This window comes from Protopterus annectens, chromosome 4.part0, assembly GCF_019279795.1.
Source record: "Protopterus annectens isolate FY-2018-M chromosome 4.part0, PAN1.0, whole genome shotgun sequence".
Lineage (NCBI taxonomy): Eukaryota > Metazoa > Chordata > Ceratodontiformes > Protopteridae > Protopterus > Protopterus annectens.
This window is the reverse complement of record NC_056733.1, coordinates 899,467,265-899,492,607: the sequence shown is the minus strand read 5'-3', so window position 1 is coordinate 899,492,607 and position 25,343 is coordinate 899,467,265. Positions and strand designations below refer to the sequence as shown.

At 41.2% G+C, this 25,343-nt stretch overlaps 1 protein-coding gene across 1 annotated transcript in view; it reads left to right on the top strand.

Annotated features, from left to right (window-relative positions):
- Nucleotides 1-7,078: 7,078 nt before the first annotated feature.
- LOC122800365 (radial spoke head 14 homolog) overlaps nt 7,079-25,343 on the top strand; it is a 355,258-nt gene continuing 336,993 nt past the window's right edge. The window contains exons 1-2 of the mRNA XM_044069814.1: nt 7,079-7,189; nt 7,688-7,745. Coding sequence (XP_043925749.1) covers nt 7,712-7,745 — 34 coding nt within the window. The 5' untranslated portion in view covers nt 7,079-7,189; nt 7,688-7,711. The remainder of the gene's footprint in view (nt 7,190-7,687; nt 7,746-25,343) is intronic.

Below are 25,343 nucleotides of genomic sequence, written 5' to 3'. Positions count from 1 at the left end.
AGAAAAATAGCAATTTTGCAAGCACCAAAACCCACTACTAAGAAGGACATGATGTCTTTCCTGGGTACAACTAATTTTTGCCGGAGTTGGATTCCAAACTATGCCTTGGAATCTGCACATCTGACTGACCTTATATATAAGAAGCCTATGGCAGTGCAGGATTTGTTACAGTGGACACCAGAGGCAGAATCTGCCTTCTGTAAACTAAAGCAGCTAATAGCGTCCTCATTAGTTCTGGGATTGCCAAACTACCATAAACGTTTTTTCCAAACTGTAGATTGCAAGCAGGGTTACATGACATCAGTGTTAACACAACAGCATGGGGATAAGCAACGCCCCATTGCTTACTACTCATCACAACTAGACCCAGTGGCACGGTCCTTACCCCACTGTGTACAAGCAGTAGTTGCAGCTGCAATGGCAGTACAGCCTTCAGCCTCAGTAGTCTTGTTCTACCCTCTCACTTTGAGAGTACCTCTTGCAGTCGCGATTATTTTACTATAAGAAAAGGTGGCATATCTTTCCCCTGCTAGGCATCTTTCCTGTATGACTATATTATTGAGTCAACCTCATATGACGATTGAACGATGCATGACTTTAAACCCTTCTACTCTGCTCCCAACCCCTGCAGACGGCACACCGCACTGCTGCCTGCAGGTAATTGAGCAAAAGACACTACCTAGAAAAGATCTCATGGATGTCCCCTTGGATGATGCCGAGATGACATACTACGTGGATGGCTCGTGCAAAAGGGGTCCTGCAGGACAGAACCTAGTAGGATATGCAGTAGTCTCTGATACTGGGATTATAGAAGCAAAACTTTTACCACACAATTTATCTGCACAGGTATCGGAATTGATTGCCCTGACACGGGCATGTACCTTAGCAAAGGGTAAATGTGTAAACATGTTTACTGATAGCCAGTACGCTTTTTCTACTGTACATGTTTTTGCGCAACAATGGAAAAACCGGGGAATGATAACATCTACTGGCAAACCTATAAATCATGCGCAGTTTATTTTAGATCTTTTAGAATCTATTCAGTTACCTCAGAAAGTAGCCATTTGTAAATGCACAGCTCACACCAAGCGACAAGACAGAATTTCAAAAGGTAATGCGAGAGCTGATACAGCTGCAAAACAAGCAGCCACAGAAGTATTTCTTTTAAATGAGGAATTACAACCCTCTGAAACTTTAGATCTAGATATGTTAAAAACAATGCAGACACTCACTACACAAGCTGAAAAACAGCGATGGATAAAATGAGGAACAATCCTCGAAAAGGGGCTGTACATCTCTAGAGAGGGAAAACCGATACTACCCTCTAATTTGTTTTGCTATGCAGCATTGTTGAGCCATGGGCAGTGCCATGTCTCAACAGGGGGGATGGTACAGCTGGTGAACCAGGTGTTCACAACGTACGGATTTACAAACTACTCTAAAAAATTTTGTTTGATGTGTCAGATTTGTAACAAACATCATGCACAGGGGGCGATAAAGCCCAAACAAGGGAGTTTCCCCACACCACCATATCTGTTTCACACTATTTGTATGGATTTCATAGAATTGAACAAATGAGAAAATAAGAAGTATTGTCTTGTCATTGTAGATATGTTTTCCAGATGGGTGGAAGCCTTTCCAACCAAAAATCCAGATGCAGCTACGGTGGCAAAAGTACTTGTCAAGGAAATCATTCCTAGGTTTGGTATTCCGGAAAGAATCTACAGTGACAATGGTACACACTTTGTAAATCAAACCATACAGCAGTTGAGTAAGCATTTTGGTATTTCTTCATTGTGCATACCATCCGCAATCTGCAGGGCTAGTTGAAAGGCATAATGGTATACTAAAAAACAAGTTGAGAAAATTAATAGCTGAGACAGGAAAAACTTGGTTGTATTGTTTACCCCTGGCACTGTTGAGCATGAGAACTGTCCCTACAGCAAAAGAATTGACTCCTTTTGAAAAACTATTTGGAAGGGCTTATTATACACACCAGTGGAAACTTCTCATGTCATCAGACCAGGAAGCTGATTTTATACTAGCTGAATATATGAAAAAGTTGTTGAGTTCTAAACATCTGTTGCAGTCAAATTCTGTTTCAGATAGAAAACAAACCAAAACATCAGAAGTGGCAGTGACGCCAGGAGACTGGGTGTGGATCAAAATTATCAAACGAAAAATTGGGCTTCGCCAAGGTGGGAAGGTCCCTACCAGGTGCTTCTTTCGACACCCACTACAGTCAAGATAGCAGAACGAGCTTTGTGGATACACCTGATGCACTGCAAGCTGGTTATGAACTTTGAGTTGAACAAAAATCTTACCTCTCCATCGGGGCCCTCAGCACAAAGTCTGGCTACAAAGGGGGGTCAGATCAATAGGACTGATCCGTCTCAACCCCAGTGAAGAAACCATTGGTGCTAAAGGTCCTATTAGGGCAGAGAGTAAGAGCACGTGTCCAAAGTAGAATGACGGAATCCAGTAAGATCCAAATACACCTACTTGGAAGAGCCGGAGAAAACAGAAATGCAGAACAACCATTTCCACAAAAGTATTGTATAACCATCCTGTTGACTGTACTAGTCACAATAATCTTTTTGTTGTGGCCATTCCTTTTCTCAGCCACACAAATTGAACTGAACAAGCGTGCAGAGTGGCACCCAAACTTTAACATATACCAGGCAATCAAATATGTGTATGCTGAAACCTTCAATGTTTCGAATTGCTGGATTTGCACAGCTTTACCAACAGCATATGGGGGTTACTGTTAACTTCAGTAACCCTAGGAGCCAACAAGACCTGGGAAAACCTAATTCATGATACATCAGATGTCACATCACAAGATAAAGTAGCATTGTACTTGTCTGTTCCACAGAAGGGAACTGTGTGTTTTTATAAGAATGATACAGTCAAGGTGGGTTGGAGCAATTGCAATGTGACTGTTCCCTATAGATGCTACACTAAACCTGATAACATCGGATCCTATTGCAACATGACCTATGATTCATTTGTTGAATTGATGCATAGGACAATTGGTGAAGTAAAACATAATGCTGACCTCTATAAGCAACTGCCATAATTGACAAAAAATGTTTCATGCAGAGTCAGGGTATAGTAAAGTTACTACTAAAGCAGAAGATTGTTACTTTATATGTGGTAGAAAAGCATATAAATGGCTACCTGAGAATTAGTCCGGTAGTTGTTTTTTGTGGTACCTGGTTCCGGCCATACGACACACAGCAGTTTTATCTCAAGGGAAAATTCGGAATGTTTGAGAAATCAAGAAGCCTGTCAATCCAGTGGGGCAAATCAATGCCCGGTGGAAAAACCATCATGCTGTGGGCAATGGACTGTCACACATGGACTTGAGTGATACTGTTATATTGTGGGCAGGTGTACTGCCAGCATATGGAGCAACAAATTCAATCTGGGAACTGAGAAAATTATCTAAGCTTCTCGAAATAATGAGCAATGCAACCTTTTCTGCCCTAGAATTGGTGACTGATGAACTGACTGCCATGAGAACAGTGGTGCTTCAAAATCGCATGGCTCTTGACTTCACCCTAGCGGCGAGAGGAGGTATGTGCGCTTTAATCCAGGAGGAGTGCTGTTCATATATTCTTGACCACAAACACGAGATAGACAATCATCTTGAGGTGATTCAGCAGGTGTCAGCCATGACCAAACCAGAACCAAATCCATTGACGGACTTTTTCCAGAAATTGTTAGGGGGTTGGAGCAGCATCCTGATGAACATTCTGATTGCCATCTGTGTAGGAATAATCCTACTGGTGGTATGTGTATGCTGCTGCATCGCCTACATAAAAAGACTGATTAAAAATTTTATAGACATTTCAGTTTCAGAAATCTTATACCAAGATGCTGAACTTGAAGAATTGCTAAAAAACTGAAAATGCTTTCATGAGCTTAAACTAAATTACTCTCTTCACTGCAAATCCTGAGCAGGAAGAGGTTAGGGGAAGGAAAAACTGTTTATGCTTATCTTGAAAGTAGAAAAAAAGTATTAAAAGGGGGGGAAATATTAGAAAAATATATAATAGTAATATGCATGCTTAGTGCATTTGAGGTTTAAAAGGGTTAATACATTTATTCTGTTCAAACCGCATGAATCTACACAGCTATTAGAAACTTAACAAGAGACATTTCATTTCTGCTAATGCCATGAAAAAAACAAGAAACATTTCATTTCTGCTAATGTCAGGAAACTTAACAAAGAGATATTTAATTTCTGCTTATACCATGAGAAAATATGCAGCTGCTAGAAGCTTTGATAAAGAAAACAATAGATGCTTGAAAGTATAAACCATAGTCAGCATTACTTGTACTAAAGCTAGAAATGTACCTTGAATCTAGACAAAATGTAACACGTATTAGAACTGTACAATTGAAGAATTGAAAAGTTAAGGTGGGCTAAAATAAGCCCAAGGCCAGGTTGTTTTTCTCAAAATGTTTTTGCAAGACAGCAAATAATCAAACCATGTCAGCAATAAGTCTGGTAACATTTTCTGTGAAACATACAGAAAGCTGTGTCCAACTACGTCAGCAATAGAATAGTAACATTTTCTGTGTGACATGAAGAGAACTGTATAAGAATAACATACTGATCATTGAAGAGCCAGATAAATCTTGTACCTACATGCTTTGTCTCCTTGCTGCAAGTAATAAAGGGTGCCTTGCTTGAACCTAACGTGCATTGGTCTTTGAAGTTTTTCCTTTTACACTGGCCAAAGCCTTTGATACCATTCCTCTGTCAGGAATTACTGATAAACTCACCAAAGTAGCATCAACCCCTATATCATTAGGTGGGTTGCAAACTGGCTCACAGATAGAACCCACAGTGTGAAAGCAGCAGACTTCAAGTCAGACTGCCGACCAGTCACGAATGGAGTCCCACAAGGATCAGTCCTGGGTCCTCTCCTGTTTGGCATCTACTACTCTGAAGTCCAGGCCAACATGGAGGGACTCTGGCTGATCAAGTTGGCAGACGACTGCAAGCTGGGAGCCATTATGAACTTCCCAAGTGATGCAGACATCCTACAGAAAGGTCTCACTGAGACCAATGACTGGTGTTGAAACCATGGCATTAAGCTTATTGGCAAAAAATGCATTGTCATCCCCTCTGGGAAAAACTCAGTTCCCACTAATTATGACATCAATGGGAGCCCACTGAACATTGAAGGAGTTATAAGAGATCTGGGGACACAAGTTGACAGCAACCTCTCCTTCGACCACCACATTGCCACTGTGGTCAGAAAGTCCTTCTATGTGGCACATCTCATTACTAAGAGTTTTGCATCCAGGAGGAATGAGGTCATCATTTCTCTCTACTCTTCCCTCATTAGGCCAGTCATAGAGTATAATGCCCCATTTGGCATGTACCACACTTGACACCTGCAACAGCCGGAGAGGCCACAATAGTACCTCACAAAGAGGATCCTAGGCCTTAAACACATGTCCTACATGGACAGACTCAAAAAACTCCAACTATTCTTTGTCTCATATCATCTACTAAGAGGCGATTTCTGCTTGACTTACAAAGCCATGTCTGACCCAGCTCTGTTAGAAATGCTACATCTAAAGAAATCCTAATCCCTCCGCACTACACGGTCCAGAGACCTCAACCTGATTACCACAATCAACAGAACACGCAGGAGGGACAGGTTCATAACCCAGAGACTGCCCATGCTCTGTTGACTTCCCATACATGTAAAGCAGAGTACCTCACTGGTCCTCTTCAAGAGAAATCCCGATGAGTGGATGGGAAACAGAAAGTTCACACCGGGGAGGCACTGGGAACTAACATCGGGCGGCACAATGCCAGGGCACTGCTATGAGCTAGACTTGTAAAGGCTCCAGGGCCATTAGCCTAGTACACAACTATGAAACTAAATGAGGAGCACTGCCTCTCATAATGTGAAACAAATGGGCAAAATGTGGAACACCTTCTAACAGCTTACTAACATCTTCAGCTATGAAGGTCACAAGATGGTTAAAATGTATTGTTACTTTATGCTCATAAAAATTTCTTTTGACGAATTATTCACCATGGATATCAGTTAAAAAGTTCCAAACACTGAATGTGTGACAAACCCTTTCAATGTGGAACTTTGAGGAACATTGACTTTTTAAGACCCAAAATGAGGAATGTTCCTCATAATGAAGTACATTTCAGAGGTATATCGATTTTTAATGCTCAGGAGTTGACGGGTTTGTTTCTGTTTTTGACTGAATTTTTTAAATTGAGAGTTGCTGTTAGGGTTGCCACCTTTTCAAATGCCCAAAGTGGGACATTTTTGGTGCAAACATCAGATTTTGCAGGCCGAAACATACCGCCAGTCAGTACAAAGAACAGAACTTCACTTTTTTGCCTAGATAAAAGCTTATTCTTGTAATGTTTTAGCTGCTTATTCTGTTTCCTATAACATTTAAGTGGTTCAGATACAGAATAACTGTTTTATGCAACTATTACATAAACTATAGGAAATAATTTTGTCCTAAAATCTCAGGACATTTGCCATTTTTACAATTTTTTTGCAGGACACAACTGCCCAAAGAGGGACTGTCCCTCGCAAAGTGGGACAGGTGGTAACCCTAGTTACTGTTAAGCGTCTAACAGCCAATTGGCTAGAGAAGATTCATAATAACCACCACCAAAATGTTATTTTAATAAATATTTGCCTTGCCCACTCCCTTTGATACACTTCTTACACAGGTGGACGAAAGTTTATTAAATTTATAAGTAGCTGCTCCTATAATGGAAACAGTATAAATGTAAACATAGCAAAACATTTGATACACTCACACATTCAACGGCCTAGCAGAAGACGAGAAGATGTCAGGCCATAGAGCCATACGCTAATGGTAGATCCGTGCGTTCCCACCTCACGACTGTAGCAGTTCGAAGAGCCGCTACGAAAACAGCGCAAGAGACACCATTTTGCAGAAAGCGCGTCCACTCTGTCAAGCGGTTGCCACGGTGACCCGAACTCGCGTCGCAAAATCGCTGAGTTTTGACAGGAGGGTGCAGGTGAACCCGGGAACTTGTTGAAGGTAGGCAGTTTAGAGGATTACTGGAACTGGGGAAACAAAGAGGCACATAGCAGAGGTGTATGTTCATTTTATCCACATTATAAACAGCTCTAGCAGCTTCGTCGTTATTCTGCCACTGGTGAGAATGAATCAGGCTTGTCTGTGCGTGTTTTTGTTTACAAGTCTGAATACTTTGTGTGCATTACTCTCGGCTCAAGAAATCTGGACAAAACTTAAAATAACGGGGGGGGGGGGGGGGACAAAAGTCCAACAATGAGAACAGAGTTTAAATTTTGCTCTTACAAAGTTGGAAAGTTGGCAAAATAACAGGTTTTGTGTTAACATGCATTTTTGAAGGGTTAAGGGTATAAAGTACTTCAGTCATCAGTGATTTGCCAGGCAAATCGCAAATTTAATGAGGAGCAAACGAAAACATATGAGGCGAAATATGGACATTCTGAGAAAGTCTGGATAGCTGAAAGGCATGTTTGTGTTTAGCACACACAGATATGCAGATACACATTTTAATAAGTATGTACACATCAACAAGCTGGTATAAACCCATGTGTATGCACACAATGAACTACCTGTGTATGTTTTTGTGTTTGTTTACAAGCATAAAACTTGTGTATTGCAGAAATACATATGTACAGATATAAGAATGTATACATCTGCACCCTGGTATACACGTATGGGTATGTACAAATTTATTTTATTGTATTTATTTTTGTTTGTATTTGTTTATGGGTAGAGTACTGACCGCCATTGGCCTTTTCAGACTCCGAACTGGATCACTGTCTGATTAAGCGACTTGCCTGTTTAATAACGTGTGTGTGTGTGTGTGTGTGTGTGTGTGTGTGTGTGTGTGCGTGCGTGCGTGTGCGTGTGTGTGTGTGTGTGTGTGTGTGTGTGTGTGAAGATGGTAAAGCACAGGCACAGTAAAAAAAAGACGAGGGTGTTATTTTCACAAAGCATGCTATTTCTAGTATATATTCAGTTACATCAGGATGGCATGTCATGAAATTATTATGGTACATTCTGTTTAAGTGTCTCATTTCAGTTGAAGCCCACTTCATTGGATAGTTCATTCATCACAATGCATTGTACTTGAACACACAAATATGTAAAGGAAAGCAATACAATATAAGCTTGTACCAACTCAGCACAGATCCTCGTGGTGGCCTGCAGAGTGATCCAAGCAGCAGAGAGCTAAAAGAGTGACTTTCTACCAGATATAAGTATTTTTTGTGGCTTTCCCACTGTTATTAAGCTAGCGACTGCATTTCGCCTGTTTTACTGCTACTTTAAGTGATTTCTGCATTTTACACTGTTTATTGCACTTTAAGTTACTAATTGTTGCAAATTGTTTCTGTAGGCTACACACTAAAGTGCGCTAGCCGATTTACAGCATTTATAGCATTTACTGTCTGTTTTTTCCTTATCTCTGTAATAAAACAAAAAATCTCTGGTTTGGCCGCCTTACTGAACTAGAGTAGTCCAGTTTCAGAGTTGCTGATCCCTGGGCTTTGTTTTTAGTTCCTGTTACTGATCCATAGCCTTATTAGGAAGGAGGGAAGTTTCTTTGCTTACCAGTGGGAGTGGGAAGCACTGCGACCTTTTGTCCGAGTTGGTGAAGTTTCAGCCAGAAACTAGTAGTCCATTGGTCGTTTTGGGCCAATTCCTAGCTTCCTTCAGCCCCCTGCTATAAAACACGCTAAACTGTACTGCTGATCTAACCAGCATATCCTACAACTGAAAAGTTCATCTCTACTTGATTCCCAAGTAGACTCTTCTCTATCTGTAAAGCCTAGCACTTACTCCTACAGTACTTGCACCTTGATAAAGCACTCTTATTATAGATAGTACCCCACCAGCCTAAAACCCACTTCCCGAGTCCTTTGAAAGTCTCTTTATCTACTACTTCTAGTATGTCGAGGGATCAGTTGCTAGTGTCCTCTCCAGCTCAACTGGTGAACCTGGGAATATTGAGGCAATGTTACAATTGCCTTATGTACACAGACAATCCTCTCCTTCTCCCACAAAACACAAATACATGCGAGGGATGCAACTATACGGCCAAACTGGAGGCTGAGCTCTCTCAACATAGGACTGGCAAGACCAGACAGGAGGAGAAGGTAACCACACACAATACATACCCAGTCACACATGGCACCATCACAACTTCAAATCATACACATACTCACACAAAGACATACTCGGAGGCTCTGATCAAAAATTTACCAAAACAGCAGAGGCCACCAAAGCAGACACCCAAACAACTACCACCTCACGACCCAACACATGCAACACATAGACCACACAGTCAGAGTGTCAAACAGCCACAGCCCTTAAGGCCAAACAAAATGCCAGACACACTTGTCATTGGTGATTCCATAGTCAGACACACTGACGTCCGCCACCAGACTGAGTAAGGAGAAGGTCACAGTAAGCTGCCTGTCGGGCGCTAGAATCCGCCACATAACGCAAGCACTCAGGTCTCTCAACAGCAGGTACAAGTACGACTCAGTCATTGTCCACGCTGGTGTCAACGACCTGAGACGCACCTCCTTGGACTACATGAAAAGGGACATCGAGGAGCTCTCTGATTATGTAGCCCAGGCAGGTATGACCCTGACCTTGAGCAGTATCCTACCTTCACCTAGAATGATGCCACAATACAGTGATAAGATGATCAGCTTTAATAATTGGCTTAAATTCTGGTGTCATTCAAAGGGGATCCAATGTCTGTCTGCCTGGGATGACATGCTGGACAAGCCACGCTGCTCAAGGGATGGCTTGCACCTGTCACCCTGGGCTTCCGGATATTGGCAAAGGCTCTTGCCACCCCATAGTGCCTTTTTAGGCAAGGCTCAAATTCTAAACCTACCACCCTAGAACACCAAAAGGAAAAAACTAAGGGTAATGCTGCTCAATGCCAGAAGTCTCAATCTCAAGATGCACGCACTCGAGGCCCTTCTCAATATGGAGAACATCGATGTCTGTGCTGTGACAGAAACCTGGTTCAAGGCTCCTGAGAGCACCCCAGCACTAACAGGTTTCACCTCATATCATGCGTTCCGGCCCCAAAATCCGGACAACACCAAGAAAGGAGGGGTGTCCATATTCATAAAGGACACCCACACCTCAAGGTTGGTGGCAACGCACGATGCATCGGAGACCATCCAGGTGCAATTAACCATAGGCAAGACTGCTCTGCAATTTGTAGCATGTTACAGGCCACCCTCTCAAACTCAGGAAACTCACATGGCCTTCCTGAAAACATTGGAGGGATAAATGTATCTCCAAACACCATCATACTAGGTGACTTCAACTACCCTAATATAGACTGGGAACACTACTCAAGCCCGAACACTCTAACCCAAAGATTCCTGGAGTTCATAAACTCAAATGCCATGGAACAACTAGTCACCATCCCCACAAGAGGAGAAAACAAACTTGATCTCATCATCACGAACATGGGATCAAAATGTTCAACACCGGAAGTATACCCCTCACTGGTAAGATCAGATCATAAACTAATCTCGCTGGAGGTCCTCATCCGCCCCACCTGAAACAAAAAGACCACAGTGAAAAACTTCTCAAAAGCCGATTTCACACTTCTAAAAACTAGTGTGGTCTCCTTTAAGGCCCCTGAGCCAGTGGTAAACATTACTCAAACCGCTGAATAACTTACAAATGCCTTCTACCAGCACCTACAGGACTGCATGGATCAGGCAATCCCAAACAAAACTAAGACTCTCTGTAACAAAGGCAAGCATCCAGTCTGGTGGACCCCAGCCATAAACAAGCTCTACAACAAAAGGAGGAAGCTACTACAAGATAGAGCAAAATCCTTGAAAGGTAAGACACCTTTGATCATTATAAGTAAAAAACTAAGAGCTCTCATAAAATCATCCAAGGCAAATTTTGTGAGAAAAATCGCCAAGGACTCTAAAGACAATCATAAGGCCTTCTTTAGCTATGTTAGAAACCTAGGAGGAAACTCCCAGATATGCTCAAAATTAGTTCAATATGATGTGAAAATTACTGAACCTACACACATTGCTAACATACTGGCTGACAGGTTCAGTGCAAACTTCTCCCCTCCAAAAGGAGAGATATCTATTCCAGAGGATTGTAGCCCCCCAAACATCTCCAATGCCCAGGTGAGAACTGCCCTCACTAAGGCAAAAAACACAGCATCCATGGGACCGGATGGTGTCCCCGGCTGTGTGCTTCATGAACTCAACGAGGAATTAAACCCACAGTTAGGACAGCTGTTTAATCTTAGCCTCACCTCAGGATACGCACTCCAAGGAGTGGCGCACGGCGACTGTGGTCCCACTTCATAAGGGCAGTGCCTCCACAGACCCTGGAAATTACCGCCCCATTAGCTTGACAAGCCTTATCTGCAAAGCCATGGAGAGGATCATAATGGAACTCATAAATAAAGACATAGGGAACTTGCAGACTTTGGATCCAACCCAGTTTGGCTTTGTCAAAGGCAGATCCTGCCTCTTAAACTTGGTTGACTTTTTCGAGACAGTCACCAAGGCCATTGATGAGGGAAAGGCAGTCCATACAGCCTACCTCGACCTGGCAAAGGCCTTCGACACAATACCCCACTCAGGTATCATCGAAAAACTCATCAGCTTGAATGTAAACCCATACATCACAAGATGGGTTGCAAACTGGCTAAGTGACAGAACCCACAGGGTCAGAGTTGCTGGAGCCATGTCAGACTCAAAGCCTGTCACAAGGGGTGTCCCACAGGGCTCAGTCCTGGGTCCACTCTTGTTCGGCATCTACTTTTCTGAAGTACAAGCAAACACAGGAGGGTTATGGCTGACAAAGTTTGCAGATGACTGCAAACTGGGCGCCATAGTCGAAAACACATCTGACACAGATATCCTCCAGAAGGGCCTCACAGAAACGGATAACTGGTGCCAGAGCCATGGCCTGAAGTTAAACGCCAAAAATGCATAGTCATACCCTTCGGGAAAAACAAGGTTACCCCTAGCTACCATATAGGTGGCAATCCACTGAGCACAGAAAAAGTCATCAGGGATCTGGGGACCCAAGTTGACAGTAGCCTTCGTTTGACACTCATGTTGCTAAAGTAGTTAGGAAAACCTTCTATATCGCCCACCTGATCATGAAGGGATTCACATCTAGACCAAGGGAGGGCATCGGCCGCGTGTACTCATCCGTCATTAGACCTATGATTGAGTACAATGCCCCATTCGGAATGTATCTGACCAGACACCTGATGCAGCTTGAAAGGCCCCAAAAGTTCCTCACCAAAAGGATAAAGGGTCTCAAAAATATGTCTTATGCTGCCCGACTGAAAGAACTCCAGCTCTATTCAATCTCATACCGCTTGCTCAGAGGTGACCTGTGCCTGACATATAAGGCCATGTCAAACCCAGATTTGATGAATATGCTTCACCTCAAAAATCTAGATCCCTCAGAACCACAAGGGCAGGAGACTTAAACCTTGACACGGTTATAAATAGAACGTGCTGGAGGGACAGATTCATCACCCAGAGACTCCCTATGCTGTGGAACAAAATCCCGGTACATGTGAGGCAGAGCACCTCGCTGGCCTTGTTCAAGAGGAATCTTGACCAATGGATGGGAGATCGCAGATATACCCCAGGGATTACTTCAGTGTCACTGCTTGACAGAGGCACAGAAAAATGATAGCCATAGTTTTTATTCAAACTAAAGGGGTGGCGAAAGCCACATAACTATGGGCTAGGCTTATAAATGCCCTTGGGCAGATAGCCTAGTATGAACCTATGAACCTATATAAAGTAATATTATTTTTTAACACTTTTGCGTGTGTGTGTGTGTGTGTGTGTGTGTGTGTGTGTGTGTGTGTGTGTGTGTATATGTATATGTATGTTGGGTAATGCAGTAGCTCTTGAGTGTGTATGTGTATGTGTCTGTGTAACCTTATGAAGTAGTTATTTATTAATGTATTTTATTTTATTGAAGTAATTTTTTTGTTAACTAATATAAAACGCTGATCACAATGGACCATTTTCAGGTTCAGCCCAGAAAATACAAATGACAGAAACAGTAACAAAGTATTTAATATATTCAATAGTAGCACGCACAAAGTTCTGCGGTGGGAGTGACGGATGCGTTTAAGGTGGAGGTGGGATTACATCAAGGATCAGCTCTGAGCCCTTTCTTATTTACAATGGTGATGGACAGGTTGACTGACAAGATCAGACAGGAGTCCCCGTGGGCTATGATGTTTGCAGATGACATTGTGATCTGTAGTGAGAGTAGGGAACAGGTGGAGGAGACCCTGGAGAGGTGGAGATATGCTGTAGAGAGAAGAGGAATGAAGGTCAGCAGGACTAAGACAGAATATATGTGTGTGAATGAGAGGGAGGACAGAGGAATGGTGAGGATGCAAGGAGTAGAGGTGGCGAAGGTGAATGAGTTTAAGTACTTGGGATCAACAGTTCAGAGTAATGGTGAGTGTGGAAGAGAGGTGAAGAAGAGAGTACAGGCAGGATGGAGTGGGTGGAGAAGAGTGTCAGGAGTGATTTGTGACAGAGTACCAGTAAGAGTGAAAGGGAAGGTCTACCAGAGGGTAGTGAGACCAGCTATGTTATACGGGTTGGAGACAGTGGCATTGACAAAAAGGCAGGAGTCAGAGCTTGACGTGGCAGAGTTGAAGATGTTAAGATTTGCACTGGGTGTGACGAGGATGGACAGGATTAGGAATAAGTATATTAGAGGGTCAGCCCAGGTTGGAAGGTTTGGAGACAAAGCCAGAGAGGTAAGATTACGTTGGTTTGGACATGTGCTGAGGAGGGATGCAGAGTATATTGGGAAAAAGATGCTAATAATGAAGCTACCAGGTAAAAGGAAAAGAGGAAGGCCTAAGATAAAGTTTATGGATGTGGTGAGAGAGGACATGCAGGCGGTTGGTGTGACAGAGCAAGATGCAGAGGACAGGAAGAAATGGAAACAGTTGATCTGCTGTGGCGACCCCTAACTGGAGCAGCCAACAGAAGAAGAAGAAGAAGCACGCACAATGTTCTACTGTATAGAACATTAATATAAGAAAATACGATAAAGCTGTAAAGTTTTAATCTTGAGTGAAGTTGCTAAGTTGCCTGTTTACAATTAATACTGGGAGAGGGGGAAGGAAGATGAAGAGCTAATGAGGCTTAAATAGAGTAGATGTTGAAGTAGGGAGAGGGAAGGGCTAGGAGTGCAGATTTTAGATAAGTAAAGAACAGAAAATTTAAAGGCAAGTATGTACAGGATAGGAGTTAATTTATGCTTTCTGTTACTTTGCACAACACTGGTATAATTAAGTATTTTAGGGTGGTAAAATACTGGAAGTGCCATTTACATGCTGGAGTTGTAGGTTTGAATCCCATAGCCTTCACTGTTGTAAGATATGACTTTTTTAAATCTTTTTTACCCCATTTTAGTCTCCACTGAGCATAATTCACTATGCCACTGGACACTGATATGATATCAAATAGTGCTTATGAAAACAAATGCATTGAATTGAGTTACTTGTATGTTGTTTACCAGTTTGAAGCTGAGATGACTAGGGGATAATATTAATTCTGCAGGATTCCTGCATGTATTGTTCTTATTCAGAGGAGAGTAATTGTCTGCAGGATCATTCTAGGAGTTGGCTATGACTTGTAAAGAGGGAGAGTGGAAGTACTGCTTCTATTTTTTTTCTGGTTGTGGTGAAGACGGGGTGTTGTATAGGGATAATGTAGTGTCTTGGCACTATCCTTGCTTACTTGACCTTTCATGGATGTAGGTTTCATTGAAGCAGGCTGGCAGAGTGGGATGAATCCACATTCAAAGCTGAATACAGTACTCAAAAGTAAATCATTGGACTGTTTCAGTTTCTCTGAAAGTTTTCCTTTTCTTTTTAGTTCATTGCAAATGTTATTTTGCCAGCTTTGAACTTTGTACCCTGGACAGAACCTATTTCTTCCTTCAAATAAATCTTGAATTTCTTTCCTTTTTTTTGGTCATGCTAATCTTACTGAAACATATTTCAGTAGCTGCATTTCTAAGTCAGTGTTAGAACAAACTTTGGAAGTATTTTAGCTTTGTGTGTATGTCATTGGATGACATGGAATTATGCAAAATAATCTCTAGTTGTTTTCAGTTCCACATTTCTCTGTTAAATATTTTCTCTTCGGAGTGCTTGTTATGTGTAGTTCATAGGTGGTACTAGGCTAATGGCCATGGAGCCTTTACAAGCTTAGTCCATAGGATTACCCTGGTATCGTGCCACCTGACATTAGTTCCCAGTGCCTCTGTCGAGTAAAGCCACTGGAGTGTTCCCTGGTGTGAATTTTCTATTTCCCATCCACTCATCAAGATTTCTCTTGAAGAGGGACAGTGAGGTGCTCTGCTTGACATGTATGGGAAGTCTGTTCCATAGCATGGGCAGTCTGTGGGTTATGAACCTGTCCCTCCTGCATGTTCTGTTGATTGTGGTAATGAGGTTGAGGTCTCTGGAGCATGTGGTGTGGAGAGATTGGGATTTCTTTAAATATAGCATTTCTGACAGGGCTGGATCAGACATGGCTTTGTAAGTCAAGCAGAGATCTCCTCTAAGTAGGTGATATGAGACAGAGAATAGTTGTCTGTCCACATAGGAAAAGTGTTTAAGGCCTAGGATCCTCTTTGTGAGGTACTTTTGTGGCCTGTCCGGTTGTTGCAAGTGTCTAGTGAGGTACATGCCAAATGGGGCATTGTACTCGATGATTGGCCTAATGAGGGAAGAGTAGAGGGCGACAATGACCTCTTTCTTCCTGGATGCAAAACCCTTAGCAATGATATGTGCCACATAGAAGGACTTTCTGAAAACAGTGGCCATGTGGTGGTCAAAAGAGAGGTTGCTGTCAACCTGTGTTCCCAGATCTCTTATAACTCCTTCTGTGTTCAGTGGACTAACATCGATGTGGTAATTCATGGGAACCGGGTTTTTCCCAAAGGGGATAACAACACATTTTTTGGCATTGAGCTTAAGGCCATGGTTCTGACACAAGTCTTTGTGTAGTTCTTTGTCTAGTCTGTATTCTGTTTTCACTTTTTCTGTAGGTTAAGTAATATTCTCTGCAATCTTCAGTATTAATTCTACAGAGAATTTCTGAATGTGTTTTGCAAGGAGTTTTGGTCTATTTACACATAAGCTTCCTTACCAGTTATTTAATTCTTACATCTGTACAATAGTGTTAGAAATTATTTCTTTTTCTTTTTGAGAATATACATTTTATAGATTTGTAAATGCTTCTGACCCATAGACAGCTGATATTTTCACTTTTTTCACTTGTAGGATCACTGGTGAAATGTCATTCTAGCTGACAGTTGCACATACTTTTTAACATAGCTGTTTTTTTTGACAGTACAGTAGTTTAAATTTACTGCATTTGTAACTAGATTATTGAGCATTTCTGGACATCTTTTCTACTTTTTAGTAACATTCCCAGGCTGTATCTCGCTCTTTCCCACAAGCGCAGTCATTGCAAACATGTTTGATATCAGCTTTATAAGATACTGTATAACTCCTAGAATCCTTAGTAATGCAGTCATGTCTTTTGGCATTTGCGCAGTCGTTTTGTCTTTTTGTTGGTCAGGCTTCAGTTCCTGTAGTGTCAGAATATGACTTGTAATTCAGACTTGTCAACTTTAATTTTCATTTGCTGTTATTGAAAGTATGCTCTCTTAAACTATTTAGCAGATGTATTAGTCTCTTTTCATGCTCGTTTGGTGTCTGACCCCACACTAAGTCTGCACCCCTCACCCCTGGTGCAATACACAGGTGAATGATCTCAAAACAGAATACCTCAATCTAGCATCCTACCAGAGAAAAGAACATTCAGGTCTATGACTGAGCTGTTTTAAACCTAGGTAAAACACCCTTGACTGTCAAACAACTTTTGATCTCCCTGATACAATATGCAGAGGAAGGAGCTCAAAACAGAATCTCTCAAGCCAGAGATTCTTTTTCTCAGAATTGTAGTACTGCCAGAGAAGAAAACATTCAGCCCTACCACTGAGCTATGTATGTACTTTTATCCAATCTCAGATGTAAATGATGAATATATATAATAGTTAAGTACAGAAAGCTCACAGAGACAGCGCCACTGTGAAAATACTGCCCATCTGAGTCTCAGTACATATATTTTATTTGCCTTGGTTATCTGAACTAATAACCACTTGTAACTCCCAGGCCAGTTCAGCCCATAAGAATTGATCTAATCCTTTAGTGCTTGCCCCCCCCCCCCAGTTAATCAACAGACATAACAGTCTATGTATTTGCTTACTGCCTACCCCTTTGTACTCCTGTTGCTTTTCTGATTTGTCTCCACTCTTAGACTATAACCAGGGTCTTTCCATTGCTTAAGAGCACAAATATATTCTATGCTATATCACTCTGTATGTATCTTATCATTTCTTTCTGTTCCACTCTCTCTCTCCCTGCCTTTCTCTATCCCTCAGACAGAGTTTGGAAAAATGGCAGAAATATTAGACAACTGTGAGCAACTTTATAATCTAATTTAAAAAAAGTAAATAATGACAAACAATTTTAACCTTTTTATACTTAACTACAATATAATCCCAACCCAAAAAATGTCTGGTCTTTTATTAGCTCTTTACTAAATCCTGGCTCTAAAACAGACATGAATCCATCTCCTGATAGCTCTGCTCTACAAACTGCAACCATATTCAATACTTACTTTATTGATAGCATTTTCTACTGACTTCACACTATCTTTCCCAAGATCATGCCTAACCAGTCTCCTCCAAACCACATTCCTAACAGTTCTACAGTTTCTTCCTAAATTGAAATCTGACAAGCCAACACTCACAAGCCCTCCCTTTACCCTAAAACTGGTCCCTACTACCACTATAAAAAAAGTAGTACATAAACTCAAACCATGCCTCTCCTCCACTGATAACCTCTGAGACAATGTGAGGTATTGCCAGCTGTGCCAGGAGAAGCAGGGCAGTGGATGTGTAACATATGCTGGCATAGCTAGCTGGAGTTGTGTAAATAATTTTATGTCATTTGTGTGTCAAGCTGATTTGTACAGGTGCTTGTGTTTAAAATGTATTTGTAAAGTTGCTTGTGTTTAAAAAATGTTCCAACAGTGGGTCCTGCTGGACAGAAAAAGAAGTATACCTGTATGTCAGACTGTATGGTAACTATTGAAATAAATACAATAAATACATTGCAACAGAGGATACTGGAAGTGAAGGGGTTAATCTCAGTCCATCTAACTTTGAAAAATTAGTTTGAAATTAAATTACTTGGTATAAAACATTGTATCTCGCAGGTCTCAATGCAGCCAGAGACAAAAAGTCTGTACTAGGAAGCCTTCTGTATTGTCTTTAGCTGTGAACTAATTGCTACTCTGGAAGGGTGGAAGTTTGAAATTGTTTTATGACTTCCAGAAGCTGCAACAGATCTTAACAAAGATGTGTGTGTGTGTGTGTGTGTGTGTGTGTGTGTGTGTGTGTGTGTGTGTGTGTGTATTATTGACACATATGTGCTAGATTCTGGTTCGGAAGCTAATAAAGGGGGTGGTATGGGAACCAGAAGTTAGATGGCCAGATGCGTGTGATGTCATTCTGTAATCCAGGACTAAAATGGTGTTTTAAAACTAGATGAGACAGAAGTCTCAAGGCAGTCTGTTTTTTGGAACCTGACATAAAAGAATCTCTCACCCACTTCATATTACCTTGCTCTGATAAGTGAACTAGGGAACTGTAATTCTTTAGATCAGTCAGGAAAATGTAGTGAGTTTAGTTAAGTACTGTTTTTCTGTATCTGAGTGAATCTATTCATCTGTGTTATTTTAATATTTCCTGTGATTGAATCACTGGTGTTTATTGCAAATAAATAGTCAGCATTTTCTTGTTTGTTTATTATTTATTATTAAATATATTTAAACTTTTCATTGTGGCTGATCCTTAAGAGAATATTTTAACCTTTGAGAGTACTTATATTTATTTGATGGCACTGTGGCCGCTTCTGAAAGCCTTACTGTATTGGTCAAACACTACCATTTGTATTAGTATTAATTTCACTCAGTATAATTGGGTACCCTTGTATGAGCCTTAGAGTAGCTGGCTTTGGAGTGTCTGGTGGCAATAGCTACCTTATATTCTGGGCAGAGGGGCATAGCGAGTAAATCTGTTCCATCCTTTCCCAGGTGTGTGTGTGTGTGTGTGTGTGTGTGTGTGTGTGTGTGTGTGTGTGTGCATCAAAATCAAATCTCAAAGAGTGTGTGTGCCAGCTACTTGGAGCAGGGACACAGAGCACTGGATTCACAGAGAGAGTGGTGGAGGACTTGGCTTGGATGCTTGGCTGAGGATTCAACTGTACAGCTATGCCAGTGGGGAGTCTTATTGGGGGCCTGGAGAGAAGGGGGGAACCAGACCCCTGACCGAGTGTGTTTCCCTGTGTATTCTTAAGGGAAATTGTGCTTGGAGCAGAGAGCTGCATCTGGAAATACTGTGTTTGCGTATCTTTGTTCCAAGTGAACGTCCCTCACCAGTGTCAGCGGTGAGGATTCAGGCTTCTTTATTACTGGCTTAGAGCAGGGGTGTCACAACATCCATAGCCTACACAGTTAGTAACCTAATAAGCAGATCTATATGTGAATTCTATCATCCCTCTCAACAAAGGTGGGAACTTGACTGAAGTATCTAACTTTTGACCCATTGCAATACTGTACCCTCTCTCCAAACTCCGAGAAAAATGCATCCACAAACAATTTCTCCACTACCATTCTGAATCAACCGTTGACCTTTATTCACCATGGCTTAGGACTGACCATAGCACAACCTCTGCTTAATGTCCTTCGTGGACACCATAAATAGAACAAGGGAGTCAGACAAATTTGTTTCCTAACTATTTCTTGATCTGTCTAAGGCTTTCAATTCAGTCTCTCACTCTAAACTCTTGCAGCAACTGTCAATCATTGGTCTACCACCTCTTCCACTCATATGGTTCCAGAGCTACTTATGTAATAGACAGCAATCAGTAAAATGGCAAAGCTCTATTTCCTCATACATGACAACACCACAGGAGACCCACAAGGCTCCATTGTTGGACTCATCCTTTTTAATATCGTAACATTCAATTAATTCCATATTTCCTCCTGTCAAGCTTTTGTCATCTGATATGTGGTTGACTCCACAATTACATGTTTTTCTAATAGTGTGATACAGCTCCAATAAATTACACAAGAATCCTTTAAGACTTAGCTCACTAATGTCCAGCTTGTTCTCTATCCTAAGAAAACTGTGCTTCTCCTGTTCTCGCCAATAATATACACAGTCAAGACAAAGCCAGCTTTAAATTTTTTTTAATTAAACAACACAAAAAATAGAAGTAGTTTCCCACACAAAATTGCAATGAATGGCAATAGATGGCAGTCTCAAATTCAGTCTTCACATTCAAAATAATATAAAAAAAAAACTTGCCAAAAATTAGAATGCTTTATAAATGCAATCACTTTTTAAATACAGCCACTAAAATCACCTTTGCTACTACATACCTTGTACCTCACTCCTATAAAGAGCTCCAGTCATTACCAACTTGCTAACCTCACTAAAATCTAAACTTGAAGTGTACAAAATTCCCAACTGGCACAGTGCACTTTACCAGCCATTGCAGAACACTCCAAACATTAAAGTGTCTTGAACCTTCCCATCACCTCTCCTACTTACCACACATAAATAACAGATAAACCTTCTGCTTGGCTTGCTCTTGACAACATTCTGTTTAGCTACCACCCTAATAGACCTCTCCGCTTAGATGACAAACAACTCATCTCCATTTGTGAATCAACAAAAACCTCGTTGATTCGCCCTGTTTTCCTACATGGTAGCTAAGACTTGGAATTCTGTACCTCTACCTGTCATATGTAACCAGAACCTACATACCTTCAAACACACTCTAAAGGAATTGTTAACCAAGTCTTGGCTCTGCTCCTGGTCCTATCCTGGATAAACTCTTCGCTACCTTAATAGTATTTCCTTTCACTTTCTTATTATCCAGACTGCCATCTCCAGTCTAAATACTTATAGATGTAAGTTGTTTTTTTTTTTTTTAGCTTGCAACTACACTGTATTTGCTTCCCCCTTGTATGTATCAAATTCTTATCAAAATTATATTCCTGTATTCCTTTCATTGCTTTCAGTTTGGAGATGCATTCTACTTGCATTCCACCTTGCAGGTATTAATATGATCACTTAAGTTAATGTACTTGCATTATACAAGCAATGTATGTCTTGCTACTGATTTTTAAATGTGTTGCATTTTGAAGCATGTGGAGCTTTTCTCCGCAGAATTCTGCTGAAAATGGGTGCTCTTCATCCATTTGGACATCCCAGTAAACAAATGTCAATACATAAATAATAAATTAAATACACAAATAAATAATAGTTCAATTCTTTTTCAATATTTGTTTCACGGATCTCCAAGCAAATAGCCAGGACCTGTAGCTAGCTAAATATCCAAACCCTCCAGAATGAACTTCTCCTAGTATTTTATTTTATTAATTTTGTTTTATTTATTTGCTATTGTTTGCCAAGCTTGTCTGACTGGGTTTAGTCAAAAACCTGTTTTCAGTGGAGACCTGAGGAGAAAAGCTCTAACATATTACAAACATTTTTAAGCAGACATTCAGTAATATACATGAAGAGACATTAAATACTACACACTAACAAATACACATACATTTGCTAATTAGTTTGCATTCATATGAAAGTAGAGACGGCTGTTACCATATAAAATATACTTCGGCATTAGGAGATGTTGAACATTGAGCATTTGTACAGATGTATTATTGGGTTTGTCAGATAAATAATTATGGCTACCATAACGTTTATACTAGAAGTTTAGAGGTTGGGTTAAGCAATGTATATTGCCGGGAGATGCTAGTAAAAGTATTCAGGTATTGGTGAAGACTGGTTAGGGGGTATAGAATTCTGAATGAAGAGAAATATTTCGACAATATGGCAAAGCTAAAGATAACAGTGGCATTTACCTTGGCGATGTACATGAGCAGATCCACTGATTTGATAGGTGATCTCTTAGTTGTGTTAAGTTTATCTTCTGAATGGATTTCATTGGTAGTGTGATTGTTTTGTGTCTTTCGGCTTTTCCCGGTTAGGGGTCACCACAGCGGAACTCCAGTCCACTAATGATTGGCATGAGATTTTTTTACGTGCCGAGTTTGCCAGCCCTGACGCACAACCTTCAACGAAGGTATGCCCATTCATGCATGTCTCCACACAGAAGACGCGCTAGCTGAGAATCGAACGACACAACGTCTTGCTGTGAGGCGACAACGCTACCGCAGCACCACCGCCAGTGTGATGTGCTTCCATAATTTAGCTATACTAATTGAATATAGTCACCTGCAGTATTAGATGATTTGGTTATAGTGATTAGTATTTTTTTCTAGACTATAAAATTCCATCGACATAGTAGTATTGTATTTACTTGTTGAGGACCAGTAATTTTTTGCATGTTACTTATTTTATCATTATATTGTTGGCAGAGAAAATAGTGAATAGTGTTTTTGGTAATGATGTGTTTCAGGGAGAAAGCAATAATTCAGCTTTTTAGCATTTAGAAGTAATTGTAAATTATTCAGCCATGGTTCGATCAATAAAAAGAATTATTGTATAAGGTCTGGGAGTTTACAGAGGGATTTGACAGAGCATATTGGGGTCAAGTCATCAGGATATTGAACTAGGGTAGTATTTTTTGGAGCAATATAGGGGTCATTGATGAATATGTTGAAAAGTATGGGGCCTAGTATAGATCCTTGTGGGACACAAATACTTATTGGTAAGAAGGTGGAGAACTGCTTGTGCTCCATTTGAGAGGTAGCTATGCTACCACTGCAATGAAAAGTTGGTGAGCCCTAAGAATGAGGGTTTATGTAAGAGATTTTGGTGGGAGACAGTATCAAAATCTTTTAATAAGTCTGGGAAGATAGTAGAGAGTCCAGTTCCAGCATTTCTATGGGTGATCACAGTATTATAGTTCAGCAAAGCAGTAATTGTGCAGAGATGAGGAAGGAAACAGCGTTGGTTGAAAACAGAAGCTGGTTTTCTATTACATGTTTCAGAAGTTGCTTATGAATACATTTCATAGATTCATAGGGAAGTACTAGGTTAGCTGTCTTTGCAGGCCATTTTCAGCCTAGCCAGTTTCTATTTTGTGCTTGAATTAACCTGTCCCATTTGGTTATAGATTGGCTGGACCCATCCCATGGCTGATAATTATGCATTACCCCTAATGACAATAACTGGGATCATACCATAGATAACTTGAAGAGACCCATGCATGGGATAAAGAATTTAGGAGCTGCCTCTGTCTTTTAGTAGTACAGGGTGCAATCCTGGGGTCTGTTTCCCATCCATTGACCCCAGCTGCACTAGAATATGGACAGGGATGAACTTTGTTTTATGTGGATGGGAAGCCTGTTCCACAGCAGCGGTATTCTCTGAGAAATATGCCTGTCCTTTCAAACTGTTCTGTTGATACTGCTTCTGCAGCAATTGCTTGTGCCAATATTTCTGATACAATTTGAATGGGTCAGAGGATGCATTGTACGCCAGTCACGGGTCACCTCTAAGCAGTTTGTAGGATATCAAGTATAGAGAGAAGGATTTGAGTTGGTCCATGTAGAACATGTTGTGTAGGCCTTGTTTAGTAAGGTATCTCAATGGGTGTTTCAGTTGCTGCATGTGGCTGAAAAGATACAAAAGGGGTCATTATATTCAATGATTGGCCTAATAAGGGCTGAATAAAGGGGTACAATGACATCCCTAGATCTAGACACAATCCCTATATTTATAAGCTGTGCAATATAGAAGGACTATCTTACAACAATGTACACATATTGGTCAAAAGTTAGGTCACTGTCCACGTAAGTTCCCAAATCCCAGACTTATAGGTCAACTCTTAGAGGAGTATTGTATTGTCAATGTGGTAGTTCTCTGGGGTAGATGACTTCACAAAGGATACCATAATACATTTTTTTGGCATTTAGTTTCAGACCATGATTTTAACACCAGATATTTAATGGAAACAAACCTTTCTGTAGAATGGCTAAGTCATTTGGGAATTCAGTGACTGCTTCTAGCTTACAGTCATCTGCAAACATAGCCAGCCAGAGGCCTTTGGTATTGGCTTTTACTTCGGAAAAGTAGATGCCAAACAGGAGAATTCCCAGCACAGAACCCTGGTGGTCTCCACTGCTGGCTGGTCTCTTTGTAGAGGTATTTTCTTCTATTTTGGTTATCTGCATCCTCTTTATGAGCCAGTTGACAGTTCAGCAGTGGACACAGGGATATATTCCCAGTTTATTTAGCTCTTCTACTTTGCTTGAGTGGGGAATTATGTCATAAGCTTTGGCCAGGTTTTTGTGTGTAGTGTGTACCATTTTGCATTCATCCATTGCATTGGTGACCTTCTTAAAAAAATCCACCAGGCTGAGTAAGCATGACCTGCACTTGATGAATCCAAACTGAGATGTGTCCACTGTTTGGTGGTTCACTATGTCCTGACTGATTAATTCTATGATAAGTCTTTCCATGACTTTTCATATGAGGCTAGTCAGACTTATGGGTCTGTAATTGCCTGGGTCTGTGGAAGGTCCTCCCTTATGCAGGGGGAATGACTGTAGCTGTTCTCCATTCACTTGCTACAAAAACTGTATGGAGGCTGATGCTGAACAGTGTTGGGGGTGTGGCTGAGGCTGAACAGTGTTGTTAAGGGTGTGGCTGAGACTGAACAGTGTTGTTAGGGAGTGTGACTGAGACTGAACAGTGTTGTTAGGGGGTGTGGCTGAGACTGAACAGTGTTGTTGGGGGTGTGGCTGAGACTGAACAGTGTTGTTAGGGAGTGTGGCTGTGACTGAACAGTGTTGTTAGGGGGTGTGGCTGAGACTGAACAGTGTTGTTAGGGGGTGTGGCTGAGACTGAACGGTGTTGTTAAAGGTGTGGCTGAGACTGAACAGTGTTGTTAGGGAGTGTGGCTAAGACTGAACAATGTTGTTAAGGGATGTGACTGAGACTGAACAGTGTTGTTAGGGGTGTAGCTGAGACTGAACAGTGTTGTTAGGAGTGTGGCTGAGACTGAACAGTGTTGTTAGGGAGAGGCTAAATCATATTTCATGCTATTTAAGATGCATCCAGGGATATTGTCAGGACCCATCAATGCAGTGTTTTAGCTTTTAGAACTTGGTCTTGTG